The sequence below is a fragment of the Porites lutea genome, chromosome 1 (assembly GCF_958299795.1).
Source record: "Porites lutea chromosome 1, jaPorLute2.1, whole genome shotgun sequence".
Taxonomy (NCBI): domain Eukaryota; kingdom Metazoa; phylum Cnidaria; class Anthozoa; order Scleractinia; family Poritidae; genus Porites; species Porites lutea.
Genome location: NC_133201.1, coordinates 18,996,542 through 19,014,157, shown reverse-complemented (window position 1 = coordinate 19,014,157; position 17,616 = coordinate 18,996,542). Strand labels below are relative to the sequence as shown.

Genomic DNA, 17,616 nt, shown 5'->3' with positions numbered 1-17,616 from the left:
ATTACAATAGCTATGCCGTTTTTTGCTCCATTCCGTTTACCTTAAACAGTTCAAAACATGTGTCAGGCTGAGTTTGAAGTGCAATTCTTCTTGTCGATGATCCAGTAAAAAAGAATCGCCAAAGTGCAAATAAAAAATATCCTGCCCACAACCCCTCTCTCCCCCTACGACCCCACTAACAGAGAAGTTCGTCACTTTAGGATCATTCCCAAAAGCTTCACCTACAAAAATTAGAAACTCTTGTTGCTTTAAGTGTCATTGTCAGAGAAAGCCGGGCAGAGCGCACGGGTCGAGGTTGGCCGATTCTTTTCAAATTGTTACCACAGACAAACTCCCTCATATGATAAAAATATTCCCTTTTTAAGCGGATTGGCTTGTGTCCATTCACTTTGACCACTCCCCTTGTTTTCGGTTTTAAAATTTGCATGAGAATACCGTGTCAAATTTGGGGTAACTTGTGCAAGTTATTTTACCTAGCCTACCTCTTGCCAGTTTTCAGCGTGAACTTGTCGATTTGTGTGAATCATTTAAGACTTAGCCTGCATAACAAGCGTTTCCGTTTAGTTTCGGAGCAAAAAAAGACCGAGGAACGGGATTTTCGGTTTCGACCGCGCGAGAAATGAAACGGGAGCCAAAAAATGAAAGAGGGGGGAGGGGGAGGGGAAGGAAGGAAAGGCCTGCAGACAAACCCCTCGATTTTGAAAACCTGCGTTCGCCAGCGAACGCAGCGCCTGATTGGCTCGGCTAGTCAAACAATATTGACATGTGTCGATCAAAGGTTTGTTTCATACTGAGAGGTCATGCATGGTACGTGACACGCCTCTTCCTGCGGTTGTTGTTTATTCTGGTCGGCAAGATTTACCTTTCAATGCAAGAGCGTTTTCTTTAACTTCTTCTGAAACGCAAAGCTCTTCTTGCGAATATATAAGGGTTTCAGATCGTTTAATTTATTCTCCAAAGTAGCTCCTGGATCTACATAGCTAAACGCAATTTTCTTTTGTTAGGGAATGCGATGGTTTCCTGTAATGTTTTGTCATGCTGGGGCGCCAGCTCGTTGGTGTGTGTTTTTTTTTCTAGTTAGCTTTGTTCTTAGATGCTTTTACAAGAGCACTCTAGTTGTCTGTGCCGTGGCGAGAACGGTAAGCCGTTTTGTCCAGCTGAGCTTTGACCTGCATTGATCGTTTGGATTCATTGAGATTTAACCATTAACGCCATCCACGCGTTCCAAAATACAAAAAAATATTTTGGTTTCACACACGCGCCTCTAAAGTTCATTTCCGCTCCTCGTAAGGACAAACATTTTATTGGTCAATTATGACAGCTGATGACAGCATCAAATGTCGGTGCGTGAACTCATGCATGACAGGCCAAGTGGGCGGTTTTCAAAATCGAAATGTTTGTCTGCAAGCGCTTCCTTCCTTTCTTCCCCACCCCCTCCCCGCTCTTTTATTTGCGTAATTTTTCCCACGGTCTTTGACTCTTGTTCCTCGTTCTTCGCTCCTAAACCGCACAGAAACGCTTGCTACGCAGGCTATTTAAGACTCGATACATTTCTATTCACGTGATGTATTATTATGTATGCGACAATATGGCTGCCTATGAAAATTCATTGGTCTATATACTTTTTGGATTTTTGCTGTTATCTGTTCTTTTCTGCAACGATAGTCATAACGAAGTCCTTTCTAAAGACTTCATCTCCGGCTGTCTAGTTAGAAATCGAAAACTAGATCCTTCCATGGGAGATAATTTCAAGTGCTTTTATCTCAACGTTCGCTACCACTACAGGCGTAAACAGTTCAGTCGCAAATTCAAAGTTGCGATTCCGGTTTCTAAAACGACAGGACTCCGATTCATCACATTGGACCCCCACATTCATTATTTAGTATGGATCTTTCTGTATGCATGGATGTTCATTGCAATCCTGGAGCGCTAACCCGGTGGAAATGTTCCGGAAATACGTAATACCTTTTTCCCGTTTTCACCGAAAAGGCGTGAAATGTTTTGTACTATTTGTCTGGTTAACCAGTGCCAGGCTTCCTTTTGAGGCAAAAGGTGATTTGTTTTAAACCAGGCCCAATCTTTATCTGGTTTTTTGCAAATTGTACAACTCTAACCCATTCCTCTTTTCGGAAACGTTTTCAATTCGCAGTACCATTTGTCAGAAACCTTTTACCAAAATTTCCTTACAAGTGGTAAGCGTTCCGGGTCCTGATTTTGAATATGCTCCGCTCAACCGACGATCATTGTTTCACCGCTTAAACAACTCCCGCTGCATCATCCATCAGCGAAGCTACTCAATTTCTGCCTTCTAAACACCAGATCAATCAATAACAAATCTCTTCAGATCAAAGAAAACTTGGAGGATAAAAGTATTGACATTTTAGCTTTAGCTGAAACCTGGCTTAGAGCTAACGAATGTTCTGACTTTATTATCCGTGACGTCAGCCCCACCAGATACGCATTTGTCCATATCATGCCATTAGGTCTAGTGGCACTGGCGGAGGCATTGGCTTGCTCTATAGAAAAGACCTGAAAATTAAACAACTGGAAATTAATGTTTTTAAATCGTTTGAATTTAAGGAACTATTCAAGGGCATCTATTATCCGTATTGTTTTTATTTGTCGAACGCCAATCTCAGCCAATAATGCTCTCACATATGCTTTATTTTTCGATGAATTTTCCACGTTACTTGAGCCAGTAGTATCTGCCTCAAGTATCTGCCTCAAGTATCTGCCTCCTCGCCGGCGACTTGAATTTTCGTGTTAACAATCCTTCAGAAGGCAACGCCTATCAATTTCTGAATGTATTAAGTTATTTCAATCTAAACGCCTTAAATGTCAACATCCCAATTCACAAAGTAATAACCTTTTGGATCTTATTATTACCAGATGTGGAGAAAACACCGCTTTTAATTTATCAGTCAACGAACCCGATTGTCTCGAAACACCCTGCTGTCCACTGTATGTTAGACTTTGAAAGGCCATCGAACAAGAAAGTAGTTCTTACGTCAAGGAAACTGAGCAACATGAGTAGTAAGCACATTAAGACAGTATGACAAAAATGAGTGACTCTATCACCTTTCGCAGCGTTATTACAAATCCTGTTAATAGGTTATGACAAATCCGGGTAAGTAGCATGTTTACAAATCTGGTTGAAAGCTAGCTACAAACCCGGTTAGTTATTTTATTACATATTAGGTTGATTATAAATCCTGTTGTTATTACATATCACGTTGATTTTTATTGCAAATCCGGTTGACATTACAAATCCTGTTGTTTATTACAAATCACGGTGATATCGACCGCGACATTCTGCTTAAAAGACTTGACTCCAGGTTCTCGATTTATGGTACTGCTCTTGACTGGTTTCGGTCGTAAATTACAAACCGCACACAATTTGCCCTGATCGATGAAAAAAAAAACACAACCTCCCGAACTCAAAATAATGAGTTGTGAGGCTGTTAAGGCCGGGCAGTCTACAACAATCCCTTCGCAATCTGGTAATTCCGAGCCAGCCAGTTCGGATAATTGACTTGAATCAAAATCCTCACCATACATTCTGACCTTTACCTCTCCTTCGTCTAGGAAAAGATATTCGCAACTAGTATTCCCAATGCCTGCCATCGGTAATTCTGCCAATAACGATTTTGTAACGCATCGTGGGCAGATCCAAGTTGTTATTATGGATTGAAATTGCGGTTTCAATTTTGTCGGTTTAACTTGGCCACATTTATTATGATGTAGTATTGAACAGGAATTACAGCGTAGCCTTCGGTGGTTTTTGGCCAGTGTCTTTGTGCAGGTGGCACACTGAGTGTCAGAGGAGCATCAATTGCAAAACGGGAAACATTTTTGGCAATTCCCTCTCTCTCTCATTATCAGCCGCCTGACTGTATCGTACATAAATGACTCCACTTCGAAGTTAACAAAAACTAGGCTACGGCAAATCAGAATCTTTCTTCGAAATGAAGTCTTCTGGCCTCAACCGATATTATTTAAGTTGTTTAATGTAATCTTGTCCACATTTAATAAATGTTTCAAGTAAAAGCTTCAAGAACGCAAAGTACAGTCGACTCCTGTTATTGCGGACACCCTCGGCCCGGGGGGGAAGGTTTAATGTCCGTAATAGCGGGGTATGAGAAAAAAAATTGTTTGCTCTTCAACTTATGAAATAATATGTAAAAGTCCCAGAAGCATCGTAGTTTCCACAATTCTTTACCTCTTTTTACAATGGACCATAAAAGATTAAAGATAATAAGATTGTGAATAGAACTAAATATGCTGTATTATCACTTCCAAGCTCCTGCAATGACAAGGGATACATAAGAAAGGGCTTAAAAAACTAAACGGAAACTCCTCCAGTATAGCATGAATGGCTAAAATGTTAACTTGCTGTCATATATCTATATATCTATATATAGATTAGGAAGTCTGTGTTTCGATTTTTCCGTAGTAGAGTGCTCGATACGTTAAAGTAGAGTGTGATATAAATATTGGAAGTAAAAGATTAAAATCCCCTGAAGAGTGAGAGATCACGAAACAGGCTTGTCGGGATGAAAGTGTAGTTTTTTTCCTACTTCCAATATTTATATCACGCTCTACTACTACGGAAAAATCGAAACACAGACTTCCTATATACATATATATATATATATTTATTGTTCTTGGCAGCTCTTTTATCGCAGAAATGCTGCACAGTATACTCATAACAGAAACCTGTCTAACGACTTTTACAGTAGAGTGTTAGGAATGTCTTTTCTCCCTAAAATGCTGTACAGCAGTCATTTGTTTACTCTTTTACGAAGAAACGGTCGATAGTACTTTTTGTCATTTTTTCCTTTATTGTAACGTCGATTTATTCGGCTTTATGTTACGCGAGTCAGGATTTTTGACGAAGTACTCAAGTGTCCGCTATAGCGAGAGAAAAAACAAGTAAAATGTCGTGCTTGGGGGCAGGAAAGTGTCCGCATTTCCGTAATAGCGAGAGTCCGTAATAGCGGGAGTTTGTTTCAGTCATTTCTTTATGTGTTTCGCCGGTGGGGCTGGCTCTTGTCCGCATTCACGGGGTGTCTGTAATAGCGAGGTGTCCGCAAGGCGAGAGTTGACAGTATATGTACGGGAAATTCAGGCGAGTCTGCTAAAGAAAATGTTAAATGTTAGGTACTGTTTAAACTGCCTGACAAGAGACGTTTGGTGATTGGTCCACAATATGCTGCGCAAGAGTAAACATTAAGTTTTTAAACGCTCCTTGCATCAATTCGATTAAGCAATTCAATCCAATTCTTTGGGCGTTCGACTTTTCAAAAAACTGAAAAATTTCTAAATATACAAATTAACACTGTAAAGTTATTGCGCTATTAAAATTTGTATCAAGAGTAAAACAAAACTGTATATTATCGTATATCTATAGTCGAGTAAAGTTACATATTTACTCTCAAAGTGACTTCATTTATGATTACTAGCGGAGCTCTCAGGAGGGCGAAGCGCGCTCAGCGGAGCATTATGGAGTTGTTGAGTGGGAAGAGTTCGCGAAATCAATAAAGTTGTTGATTTCGGTTTCAGGAAGGGTCCACACTGAGAATATGTCATCAAAAAATCTCTTCCAGAGAAATGGCTCCCATGCGGTAGTTGTTTCTCAACGTGAGCCATGAAAATGACCGAGAAAGCAACCGCCATTTTGGTCTCCATTGGAATGCAATACATGGGGTCTGTACGCAGTGTTTGCCGTTGAATTTGAATTAGTTTTTTGTTGAGATCAGCCGCATTAAGTCTCCCAAATTTGAAGTAAGGATATGTACATTTGACTGGTAATTGTCTTCGTAATGGTGAAGGTGGAATGTTAGTGCAGGGAGAACACACGTCTAACGTAGCTTAAATTGCTTCATCTGGAATTGGTGTGTTTTCAATGAAAGTTTAAAAAGTGTGTAGTGTCCCTGATGTAAGACTCTTGTTTTTGCGCGATTGGCCTTGTAAAAGCCAGTCAACAAAACTAGAAATGCGGTCTGTGGGACCACCGCTACCAGAGACGATTGGTCTGCCGACAAGATTAGTTTTATGTATTTTGGTCAGAGTGCAAAACGCTGGTATTCTTGCTGATTTTGACCTAAACTGAGCCACTTGTAAACCATTTGAGCAATATGCCGTTTGTAAACATAGCGTTTATAATTTTTGACTTTTGTGGCTGTTTTGGATAAAATCGGTTCATCTTTAATAGATTTCCAAAACGGGTCTTGCTATTTAAAGAGTTCTTATCAACACTCTACGGCTACCATTGATTGTTGATTGCTACACGGTTAGGGCTGAGTGACAATAGTGAGTTTACGCAACAGGACGACAGAAAGAAGAGAACGCTAACTCTTGTGTGTGACAAACGTAACAGGGCTATTAATTGGGTGTTTTGTTGTGATCTTCATTTATCATTTTCTGGTCTTTTACAGAAACAAAATTATTGTCGACGCGCTTGTCACACAAGGTTTGCCGTCTTCTTTCCTCTCCCGTCCTGTTGCCTAAGTTCGCTAATATTATTACCCTAAAACATAGTACGTAGTTCGCATTTTATACCTGGTCCGTGTTTTATATATACCCAGTCCGCAGTCCGCAGTCCCTATTTTCTTGCTGCCTGATCTGAAACGCTTTACCCTGCTTAGTATATTGCTGCAAAGTTACAACAAAAGCTTAATTACCAGTGAAAAAACATTTAGTTTATTTGCGCTAGAGACAGCTCGACGAACAAACGGAACACTCCTTCACTACAAGGCGAAAGCCGCCTTGTTTACAGTCGCGCCACTTCCGGTTTTACTCTGTCATTTCCTCTTATATTTCCCCCACATATTCGGCAAAGCGCCTCGAGGAGTCGGATATGCTCTTCCATGACTTTGGATAGAAAATTTGAAAGACACACACACTTGAAAGACGCGGTTTTCACATCCTTCAATAATGGCGTTTGAGAAGCAGTAGTAAAGCATCGGATTCAAGAGAGTTGACAAAATTTCGGGGTTGTTTACAAGCTTGGAATTTGGAGTGATGAAACTTTAATAACACTAGAACCAGGAAAAAATATAACATGCTCGAAAAAAAATACGCGAATGCTAGAAAATAATGATTTACGTTTACTTACTTTAGCGTCGGACCATAAAATCGCATCTACTTCTTCGCATTGCCACCCGACAACTCAAAGATAAGAAGCTGCATTACAAATCTGGATTTCCAAAATGACTGATGTTTCCTCTCACCACCGTTGCTCAGCTTAAAGTCCCGGATATGTTCCAAATGAGACTGGAAAAAATGCGATTTCGCGAGTGCATCGGAAATTTTAAAAGAGGCGCGCGCCATTTTCTAAGCGATTAATAGCTTCGTGACGTCACGACTGTCCTAATATATAGGGATAATCCGGACTGCTCACTGAATTTTGAGGGAGCTTTAGATCGAGGACGCGACGACTTTTTGAACGCGGTGACCGAGCAAAAGCCTGGAATGAGAACGGCGTTCTAAGCGAGGGAAAAAGAAACTCTAGTTTTGCGATGCGCCAGTTCAATATTTTTTCATTTTCCCAAAAATAAAAGATAGGATCGTTTAATAAAGCCCAAAATTAAATATGATGTTAATGTGCTCGGAATGAAAAAGAGAAAATCAATGATGAAGATTTTTTTTCTAAGAAGAAACCATGCAGCATAATGAATCAACGATTGCCTCACTCGTCGTACAATAAATGTTCCCTTGTGGACACAAACCGATCGAGTGTCGGCAATATTTTCCTACGTGCTGCTTCGTTGTCGTGTAGAGGTTTACATCAGCAACGTCTCTGTACAGGATAAGGTCTTTTTCTTTGGTTCAAAACATCATGGGACTAATAAAAGACAACAACAACAACAACAGATTAAGTGCGGAGTTTAGTTTCAGCTCAGATTATAATTTAAAAAATATGTTTCCATGAAAAAAAAATCATATTCTGTTTGTTCTCAGCCAGTTCAGGGGTATGTTTGGCAAAGACAACACTAAAGTACCGAAAATAATAAGGAACTTAAACTAGGAGGCACAACTTGCTTCAAATAATTTTGTAGAAGAAGAAGCCATTTCTGATCCATCTTCGCTTCGCTTCTCCAACCTCAGTAACCCGCATATCAAGTTAAAAAATGTCAACTCTGCCAAGTTTGTAGCGTAAATTGTCGCGAGAAAGTTTCTACATGAATCTGGGTTTTGAATTCTAGGTTGAGAAGGTACATACGTAGCCATTTTGTTTTAAAAAATGTAAAATTGATACTCACGTTTTCTAAACAGCGCCAAATCCCTTTGACTCGCGTTTTCTACGCTTTACAACGCGTCAAATTTGAAGGGTCGAGCATGGGCGGGAAGCCTTTTCTGTGAAAAATTACTTCCAGCCGCGTCGCAGATTTGTCGCGTCCTCGATCTAAAGCTCCCTATTGTAAACATGAAACTACACTGAAATAGGATTACATGTAACAAAGTGGCGGCCCAGAGGAAAACGAGGTCCATTTTCGCTTTTAGTTTGAGCATAATAGAGAGTGAAACCATGGTATAAAATTATCCACTTTTAACTGATTGGTGCGAGTTTAGTTGTTGTTAGCCTATAAAGACCTGGCCCCGGTTGTTCAAACGTTGGATAGCACTACCCACCGGATAAATCACTATCCAGCGGATAAGTATTACGGAAATCAATTACGCTATCCGCTGGATAGTGATTTATCCGGTGGATAACGCTATCCAACGTTTGAACAACCAGGACCTGGGAGAAACATTCCATAATTTCCGTTTATCTTTATCTGCAGCGTTTTGAAAGACAACAAGATCAAAGAACTCCCACCGGGGATATTCTCAGACCTCATTTACTTGCAGGAATTGTAAGTAAACGACCTACTGTCTCTTTGTTTGTTATTTAATACCAGACGTAAATCGATGATGAATGACATCAATGAGTAATCGATGAGTAATCATTGGCCAATCAACTGATAATTCATTGATTTTTCGCTATAATCAATGGGTAATCGATAACTAATCGATTGCCAAAAATTTTGTGCCCTATCGATTACTCATCGATGACATCGATCGATCATTGATGTCATCGATGAGTAATTGATGCGTTCGATTACTTATCAATTATCTAATGATTATCCACCAACTAGTCATTGATTACACGTCTCATACAATTTCTAGCAATTTATGTTTATGTTTCTTGACGATAATAATAGCCAAATAGGAACTGAACTTGCATGTAGAAAACCAATATGTAGGCCATGACGAAAACAAAACAGCAAATCAAATTTATCTGGTGGACAGTAACTGAAATGTCAGAAACGAAATTTTCAGAAGGTCGACTTATCCGTTTTACTCTCTTGGCTATTGGAGTCTGTGTCTTTGTTGAGAAACGCAGCCACCGTAGAGTGCCTACCGGGTAAAAGATCATGAATAATTAAAGCTTTTATCGTGACATTAAGGCCAAAGAAGTCTTTGTTTCTTTTTTTCCATTTGGTATGGTTTGCGTACCCTCGAGATTATATTCGATACTTAATCAATGAATAATCGATGACTGAAAATTAGGGGGCCTATTGATTATTCATCGATTACTCATTGAATATCGGATATAATCAATGACTAATTAACTGATTACCCATCGATTACCTATTGATTAATCATTGATTCATTGATGTCATGATCTGTCATCGATTAGTTACATTATGTTTATATGAGTGGCTCTCCTCTAAAGATCGGAAGACCTCTTATGGCATCCGTCACTTGGAGTGGCAGGATTTCATTGTCCATAGTTTTTCTTCACATTTAGTCACATTTTAAGCTTTTATGTAGCTCTTTCAAGATTTGCTTACAACCACAGTCCTCTACACGCGCATAACTCACAAGAAACCATTTTCAGGCTACCCAAAATTCAAGATATTTCTTTTGTCTGTTTCGATCGTGTTATAACTTGGAATTCATTCAACTTCTCTTAAAACGTTTAGAAATATCTCTTCTCAGACTTACTTTATCGTATCGGAGCAGAGTGCATTGCACTTCTATGCTCAGTTTCTCGTGTGGCTTCTTCTAGTTTTCAGTAAATTAATTTTGATGATGCACTAGTGAGCAGGACACGTACACTTCTAGTGAACATTTTAAGTTGGAAGAAGGAGAAACCATGCTCGCCCAGGGCACGAAAATTACTCGGCTCCCAGCACAGAGGTGTAGTACACTCTGGTGGTTATAATAGAATTCCGACTTCACTAACACTAGAGCTCTGGTGGTTCAGTGGTCAGAACGTCCGATCTGGTATTCGAAGGGTCGCGAGTTCAATTCTCGCCCGGGGCACGAAGATTTTCGTTGCCCCTGGCGAGCATGGTTCCTCCTTCTTCCAAGTGAAAATGTTCACTGGAAGTGTACGTGTGCTGCTCACTAGTGCATCATTAAAATTAAAGAGTAATTACCTAGAGTTGGGCTATACTAGTTGTTGGAAAATGATTAAAGAAACGTTGGCAAATTATATACTTTCTCATGTCCAAATTCCTCCCGTGCAGACTAATAAGCAATTAATGGTCGAGGCTGAGTATGATAATAATACTAATAATACTATTAATAACAATTAATATTTTATTCATCGGACAAAAATACATCAGATGTTACTTTGAAAAGTTAAGAATCAAGCCCAAAATACTGATGTACCCAAGTAAAAAAAAAAAATAAGCAGAATTTTGAAATCTCTTTTAAAACGTTTATACAAGTAATTTAAGTTAAAAATTCTAAAATCTAATATCTATCCAGCTAGGTTATGCTTAAAAAATAATCAGTTAAAAAAGCTATTTTTTAAAACGTTCAGTATTTACACTAGGTCTTACAATGGAGCTATTTCTAAGTCACTCTGATGAGACCTTATACCTGGAGAGGAGATTATTAAATGGATGGTCGCAGTTATAACAATTATAAGATAGCATGAACACATAAGTTACAACTACATCGATTTCTCCATACTTAACTCACCTTAACAGCACTTTTCTCGCCTCTTCAATTTTTCACGAAGTGTTGACAAAACACTACAATGTACAAGAAACTATTCATGTTCTTAAATCAAATGATCCTTGACTTGTTCACGCGTGAGTTGTTTCCTATATTTTGTATCTGGAAAAACTCAAGCGCCTTACCTATGGTACCTGCGCCAGCCAAATCAATAAACAACCTTAAACAATCACAACAAAGGCATTGTATAGTTAATTGCATTAAGGAACCGGCGGCCGAGAGGAAAATAAAGTCCATGTTCACTTTTCGTTTGAGCACGATACACGACGAGACCACAACGGTTACAGAAAATTAATATCCAACTTAACTGATCACTGAGAGTTGCAACACTTATTCCTTCATATGATAGTTGATAATCAATAAAAACTAGTTAAAAACATTCCATGATTTCCGTTTATCTAATCCACAGTAACTTTATTTATTTACCTACAGAGATTTGAGAAACAACGACATCAAAGAGCTCCCGTCAGGGATATTTTCAAATCTCTCTTCCTTGCAAAGACTGTAAGTAAACGAAGCACTATTTCATTATTTTTTGTATAAATGACCTCGAAGGATGCAATCACCTCTTTTGGCACCTGCGGGTTGGGGAAGGATGGGGTGGGGAGGGGGTCCACGGTCGATTTATTACCCATAGTTTGGCTTCGTTTTCAGCTTCCGTTTTTTAAGTCTTTAAAGATTCTCTTTCAACCACAGTCCTTTGAGTGCATACAAGTCAGAAGCAACCATGTTTGGACTAACCGAAATTCAGGCACGTCTTTCCCTCTGTTTCCATCTTGTTATATCTCTGAATTCCTTCACCTTCTCTCTTACTTTTCTGATAATCTTGCTTGACTAACTATTGCTAAAATTGCTCTGCTAGAATTACTCTGCCTTGCCTGTTTGCTGGGTAACTTTTTTTAAAAGCCCAGACTGGGCTAAAGGTTTTAGCGATGTTCGCTTGCTAAGAATTTACAATAGCGCTAGCTATACTGTTTTTAAACATTATACTTATTCCCTTGAACAGTGCAACACATATGTGTTACGCTGATTTTGGAAGTGCTTCTTCTTCTCGATAATCCAGTAATAAAAGAAATTACCTAATTGCAAATTATGAGAGAAACTTGGCACGCCCAAGAATTAACGATCACTCGTAAAAGCTTGGGTTTGTTCTGGAAAGGCGTCACCTTCAACAATTTAAAACGCTTACTGCTAAAACCTTGATGGGTGAATTTAGAATTTAGAACAATACAGTAGACCGTTTCTTGATACGATCCTTCCGATAGGCAATATCTTCCGGTTCCAACATCAGCGCTCACTTTCGCGTTGAGACTCCTAGTATACAAAACGTTGGAATTCTCGAGTTGCTTACTTCCTTAATAACATTTCATTACCTTTATCAAGAAAGAATAGATGGCTTGAAATTTTTCACTCCCAGTTTTATCAAGTTGGCATGCCTTGTCCAGCATACAGCGCCCTCCTCCTACTTCAGTTCGTAAGGATAACAAAAGTCGCGTCAGAGTTTTTTTCCGTTCAGATGAGTTAAACATTTTTTAAAACAAGAAAAAACTGAGATTTATTTCTAAAATAAATAAATGGTTTTATTCTGAATGTGACTGATCAATATTGTATCTCCGGCTACCAGCAAAGGAGGGTTTTTCTGTCATCCGGGTGATTTGTCACGAAAGTGTCATTCATGTCACGGGTCATGTAAGTCTGGAAAGCGAGGCACGAGGCCTCCTTCCTTGCGTTACAAGACAGTCAGAAACACTAATTCCTTGCTCTGGGCTGTGGCGGGTGTGCCTCACCTTTGCTGGGATAATGTTCTTGTTTATCTGGTTTTCCCAGCTTTATATGCTTTAATTTAATAAACGGCCACTCCCGTGGCCAAAATATCCTATAATGGGTTTGTGATTATTTTGTGTCGCAGCAAACAGAGCTCACCCAAAGCTAGACTCCGTTAACATCAATAACTGACTTAATATATAAAGGAACGTTAAGCATAAATACTAATCTCGAAAGAAAAGACTCTTAAAAGGCGAGGAAGTCTGAAGAGGCCATAAAGGCTTATAGGTCAGACTTCCTCTTTATATCAGACTTAGTTGTTATTATAGGTTTTTGTTAAATCTTTAAGCAATAGAAAACGTTTTCCGTGTTTGCATAGCCTAATGTGAACACGAGAGGGGTTGGGAGAATTCGAGGCAGTTATGCTACTGTAATTCAGGTCAACATAAATCCTCTTACTCGTGCAATCATTGTATGATAGATTTCTAATAACAAATTCTCATTTCAAGACATTCTTTCACTTTAATGTTTAAATCAGGTACCTTAAATCCTTTGAACACTTTGCCACACTGCATCTTGGTTGGGTTTCACAACAACCGGACACCCACTCAGCGTGTCTTCATCAACCAGAACTCCTCTAAAAGTTTTAATATAGACTGTCGTGTTCCACAAAGTAGCTATAGCGGCCTCGGGCCGATTTTATTTATCATTTATCTGGGAGATTCAACGTCGTTAAGAACCACCTACCTAGTATCCATATGTATGCAGATGATATCCAGCTGTATTTGTCCTTCATGCCATTGTCGACATCTCCTTAAGATGATGTACTCAGAGCAATCCAAGCTTCAGTCTCAGACAATAGTTGGGACCCTTCCACCCAACACTGTTTCTACTTGTGGCCCGTCTCCTCGTCCTCCCAATGTTGTTTATCGCGGTTAACTCACCAAATCTTGCACACCAACATTGGAAGGGCAAAAAGAAAGCAAAACGCCCCAACAATTTTGACTGAGACTGTTGTATCGCAGAAGTTCAAGCTTGGATGGTCACCAACCGACTCAAGATAAACGATACAAAAACGGAGTTTCTCTTTGTGGGTCCCGCCAACAGTTAAGCAAGGTACAACTTGAATCAGTCACTGTCGAAGATTCTGAAATCATAGTCCGTAATCTCGGAGCGTGGTTTGGCTCCATAAAGAATACAACAAATATCAGTTGAAGTACCATGGCTCCAAAGGTCTTGTTTCTTCTTTTTTTCCCAAACGTATTTGAGTTGCAGAGCGGCGCGGACAAGTAACTCCAACTAACTCCACTAATCAAGGGCCAAGCCCGAAACGCTTAAGACAGCTCCAAAAAGTCTTTTCAATAAGTTTGCGAAAATCAGTACCAAACATCATTATAATACACGATTATCTGCAAAGGAATGTTTCTCTGTCAATTTCTCTAGAACTGAAAAAAGTGAAAAAATATTTCACTAGAATTGGTGTTTCTATTTGGAATTCTATTCCACATTCTGTTGAAACTCTCAACTTATCTAATTTTCGTAAAATTTAAATCACTACTCCTTAATACCTTAGATAATGAAAACAATTATTTAAATGTTACATATTTAAATAATTATAATTTTTGTCCTGCCTAGATTATCGCTCTAGCTATTTGCAGGGCATTAAATATTGTAAGCTTATGGATCTTAAATAAAATACATTGTTGTTGTTGTTGTTAATCGGGGAAGAACTCAAACCATTTACTTATTTACTTTCTTAAGTACCACGCAGCTTATCGGAATTTTTTCCGTTATTGGCCTATACTAGTTGTTGACAGATGATTTAAATAAACATGTTGGCAAATTATATACTTTGAAACAGTAATTGTGCCAGCACAGTCCTAGTAAAGTAAGCGAAAAAGTCTTAGCCATGAGCCAGGCGTATGTAATAAAACAGTCGCTTTTCTCTTACATTTGTCACAGTTACGTTTGCGCTTGTGCTACTGCAGTGCACAAATCAACAGGACGGCTATCCATATTAATTAATTAAGTGTTCACGGCTGACCCATTTTTCGGACGCATATTTTGTTGGTTTGTCCACCGTGCCTACGATTCGTACTCAGGACAGCTGGCGACGGTAAATTTGGCAACTCTGATCAACTTGCGCTTTCCGGTACATACACGACTTAAGGTCTTCCTCCGGTGCCCAAATTCTTTCCGTGCAGATCATGATAAGCAATGACTGGTTGAGGCTGAGTATGGTGATAATAATAGTAATAATAATAATGATAATAATAATTTATAAAAAAAATAATTTGCTCATCAGGTGAAAATACTTCAGATGCTATATTGAAAAGTGAGAATCAAACCCAAAGTACTGTTCTATCCAAGTAAAGAAAAATGAATAAATAAATAAATAAATAAATATATTGACGTGCCTTTTAAAACTTTTATATAAGTAAATTAAGTAAAAACAGTTCTAAAATCTAATATCTATACTATAATATCTATCTTAAAAAATAGTCTGTAAAAAAAGCTCTTTTTAAAACGTTCAGTATTTACACTAGGTGTTATAATGGGTGTATTTCTAAGTCGCTCTGATGAGACCTTATACCTGGAGAGGAGATTATTGAATGGATGGTCGCAGTTATAAGAATTATAAGATAGCATTAACACACTCAAACGTTACAACTACATCGATTTATCCATACGTGGGTCACTTTAAGCACTTTTTCCTTCACTCCAGTTTTCCACTGTAACTTTGTTTATTTACCTACAGGGATTTGGGGGACAACGAGATCAAGGAGATCCTGTCGGGGATATTTTCAAATCTATTTTCCTTGCGACAGGGGCGTGGCCAGGATTTTTCAAGGGGGGGGGGGGGGGTGGGTCACAGAGGCTACTCGTTATGTTAAGCAGGGACACCATCCGGGGATCGCCGAGTATGTATGGTTTATACCGCTGCTCTCCCTCGTGTGTCAGCGGGCTCAGTCGTATTATCGTGGCATAAAGGCCCATATTAACTAAAGACAAGAGCCGTTGAGGAAAATACTTTACAAAAAAAAAACAAATTTTAAAAAAGTGGGCTTTTCAACAATGGCTTTTACGGCCAAGATATTGTCAGGCGTTTTCACCACCTGAATATTGAAGGTTGTTTGCTCAAAAGAAGGCCTACCGAGGGGGGGTCACGGGCACCCCAGGACCCCCCTAGCTACGCCCCTGTGCGAACACTGTAAGTGAACGAATCGAAGCACCATTTCATTATTCTTTTATATAAATGACCTCGAAGTATCGATATACCTATTTTGGCATCTTCGGGTTGGGGGAAGAGGGTGATGGAGACGGGGTGAACGGTCGATTGATTACCTGTAGTTTGGCTTCAACTTTTCAAGCTTTCTTTTTTTAGGTCTTTATGGAGTCTCTTCAGCCACAATCCTCTGTGTCCATATAAGTTATAACACAAGCAATCATTTTAAGTTCAGGATCATCCTTTCGTCTGTTTCCGTCACGTTATATCTCAGAATTTCTTCGCCTTCCCTCTAACTTCCCTGATAAGCTTGGTTGACTATCAATTGATAGACTTTCTTTTTTTTCGTAAATGGTGAGACCAACTTTTCCGTAACTTCACTTTTAAAGCCCGTCTGGACTAAAGTTTTTTGGTCATTTTGCATAAGAATACCGTGTCAAATTTGGGGTAACTTTTGCAAGTTATTTTACCTACCTGTATCAATTAAGATGCGATGCTTTTGTATTCACGTGATAAATGATTTTGGCTTTTTATGATGCCTTTGTCGAGGGTGCAATTTGCGTCTCGCGTGACTTTGGGCGGGTCCTCCAATTTTAAACTGCGCGGATAAAATTTCAAATCAAAATGGTTTTGGTACAGTAAATGAATGAATGTTCAGTGTTCAGTAAGATTTAGATTGGGACCTCTGAATTCCGCCCAAATCGGCAAAAATGATATACAATTTCCCGCCAATTTTTACGTATCTAGTTACAGTTTAAGCGAACACGTTTGTTCGAATGCTTGCGTCTCATCCATAAATATGCTCTTAGTCTGCTGTTTCATTTAAAAAGTTGGTTTGCTCAAAAATTGAATTACGCTACAGCTTTTGCACGTGTTTATAAGCAATATTATACCGCGAAATGTAAACATTACTTTTGCCTTGATCGAGTTTCACATGCGATGTTGTCTGCAAGATTTACCGTTAAATGCTAAACATAAAATCTAGTTTGCATATGTTTTTGTGTCATTTACGTCTGAACAAGTCGTGGAGAATCCCTTCATATTGATTCGGAAAGGGAATTAGCTAGATTAAACAAAGTTCTAAAAGCACTGGTTTTCACTGATAACAAGATAAGTGTAATTTGAGCCGCTACTTTTACATCGAGAAGTCACTTGTGTTAATGACATCTTCACTTAGATTTAGGTTGGCAGCTACGAGCAATCCTTTTGGAGGACTGAGAATGGTAGTCAGCAAAAATCAGCAATATAAAAATACAGTTTCTTGACATTTTTAAAGTAACAAAACAAATGCAGTGAGTTACATACATACATACATACACACATACATACACACATACATACACACATACATACATACATACATACATACATACATACATACATACATACATACATACATACATACATACATACATACATACATACATACATACATGCACACATACATACTTTATTGCACCGCTCTCCCTTGGGGGCTCTTCCGCCATACATACATAAATTAATATAAACTAAAAAACTATTTACATATCGATAATAAAATAACGAGTTAAAAAAGTTGTAACGATAATAATAAATAACTAATTTTGAAGACTATTTACATTGCAATAATA

The 17,616-nt window shown here is 38.7% G+C and overlaps 2 protein-coding genes across 2 annotated transcripts in view; both read left to right on the top strand.

The window, feature by feature from the left end:
* Positions 1-17,616, top strand: part of LOC140925651 (uncharacterized) — a 164,728-nt gene that overhangs the window by 21,636 nt on the left and 125,476 nt on the right. The gene's annotated exons all lie outside the window — the stretch shown is intronic.
* The window catches only part of LOC140949378 (uncharacterized), a 36,717-nt gene that overhangs the window by 931 nt on the left and 18,170 nt on the right, over positions 1-17,616 (top strand). Inside the window, exons 2-4 of the mRNA XM_073398540.1 lie at positions 8,061-8,148; positions 8,787-8,858; positions 11,449-11,520. Of these exons, the coding sequence (XP_073254641.1) occupies positions 8,061-8,148; positions 8,787-8,858; positions 11,449-11,520 (232 nt within the window). The remainder of the gene's footprint in view (positions 1-8,060; positions 8,149-8,786; positions 8,859-11,448; positions 11,521-17,616) is intronic.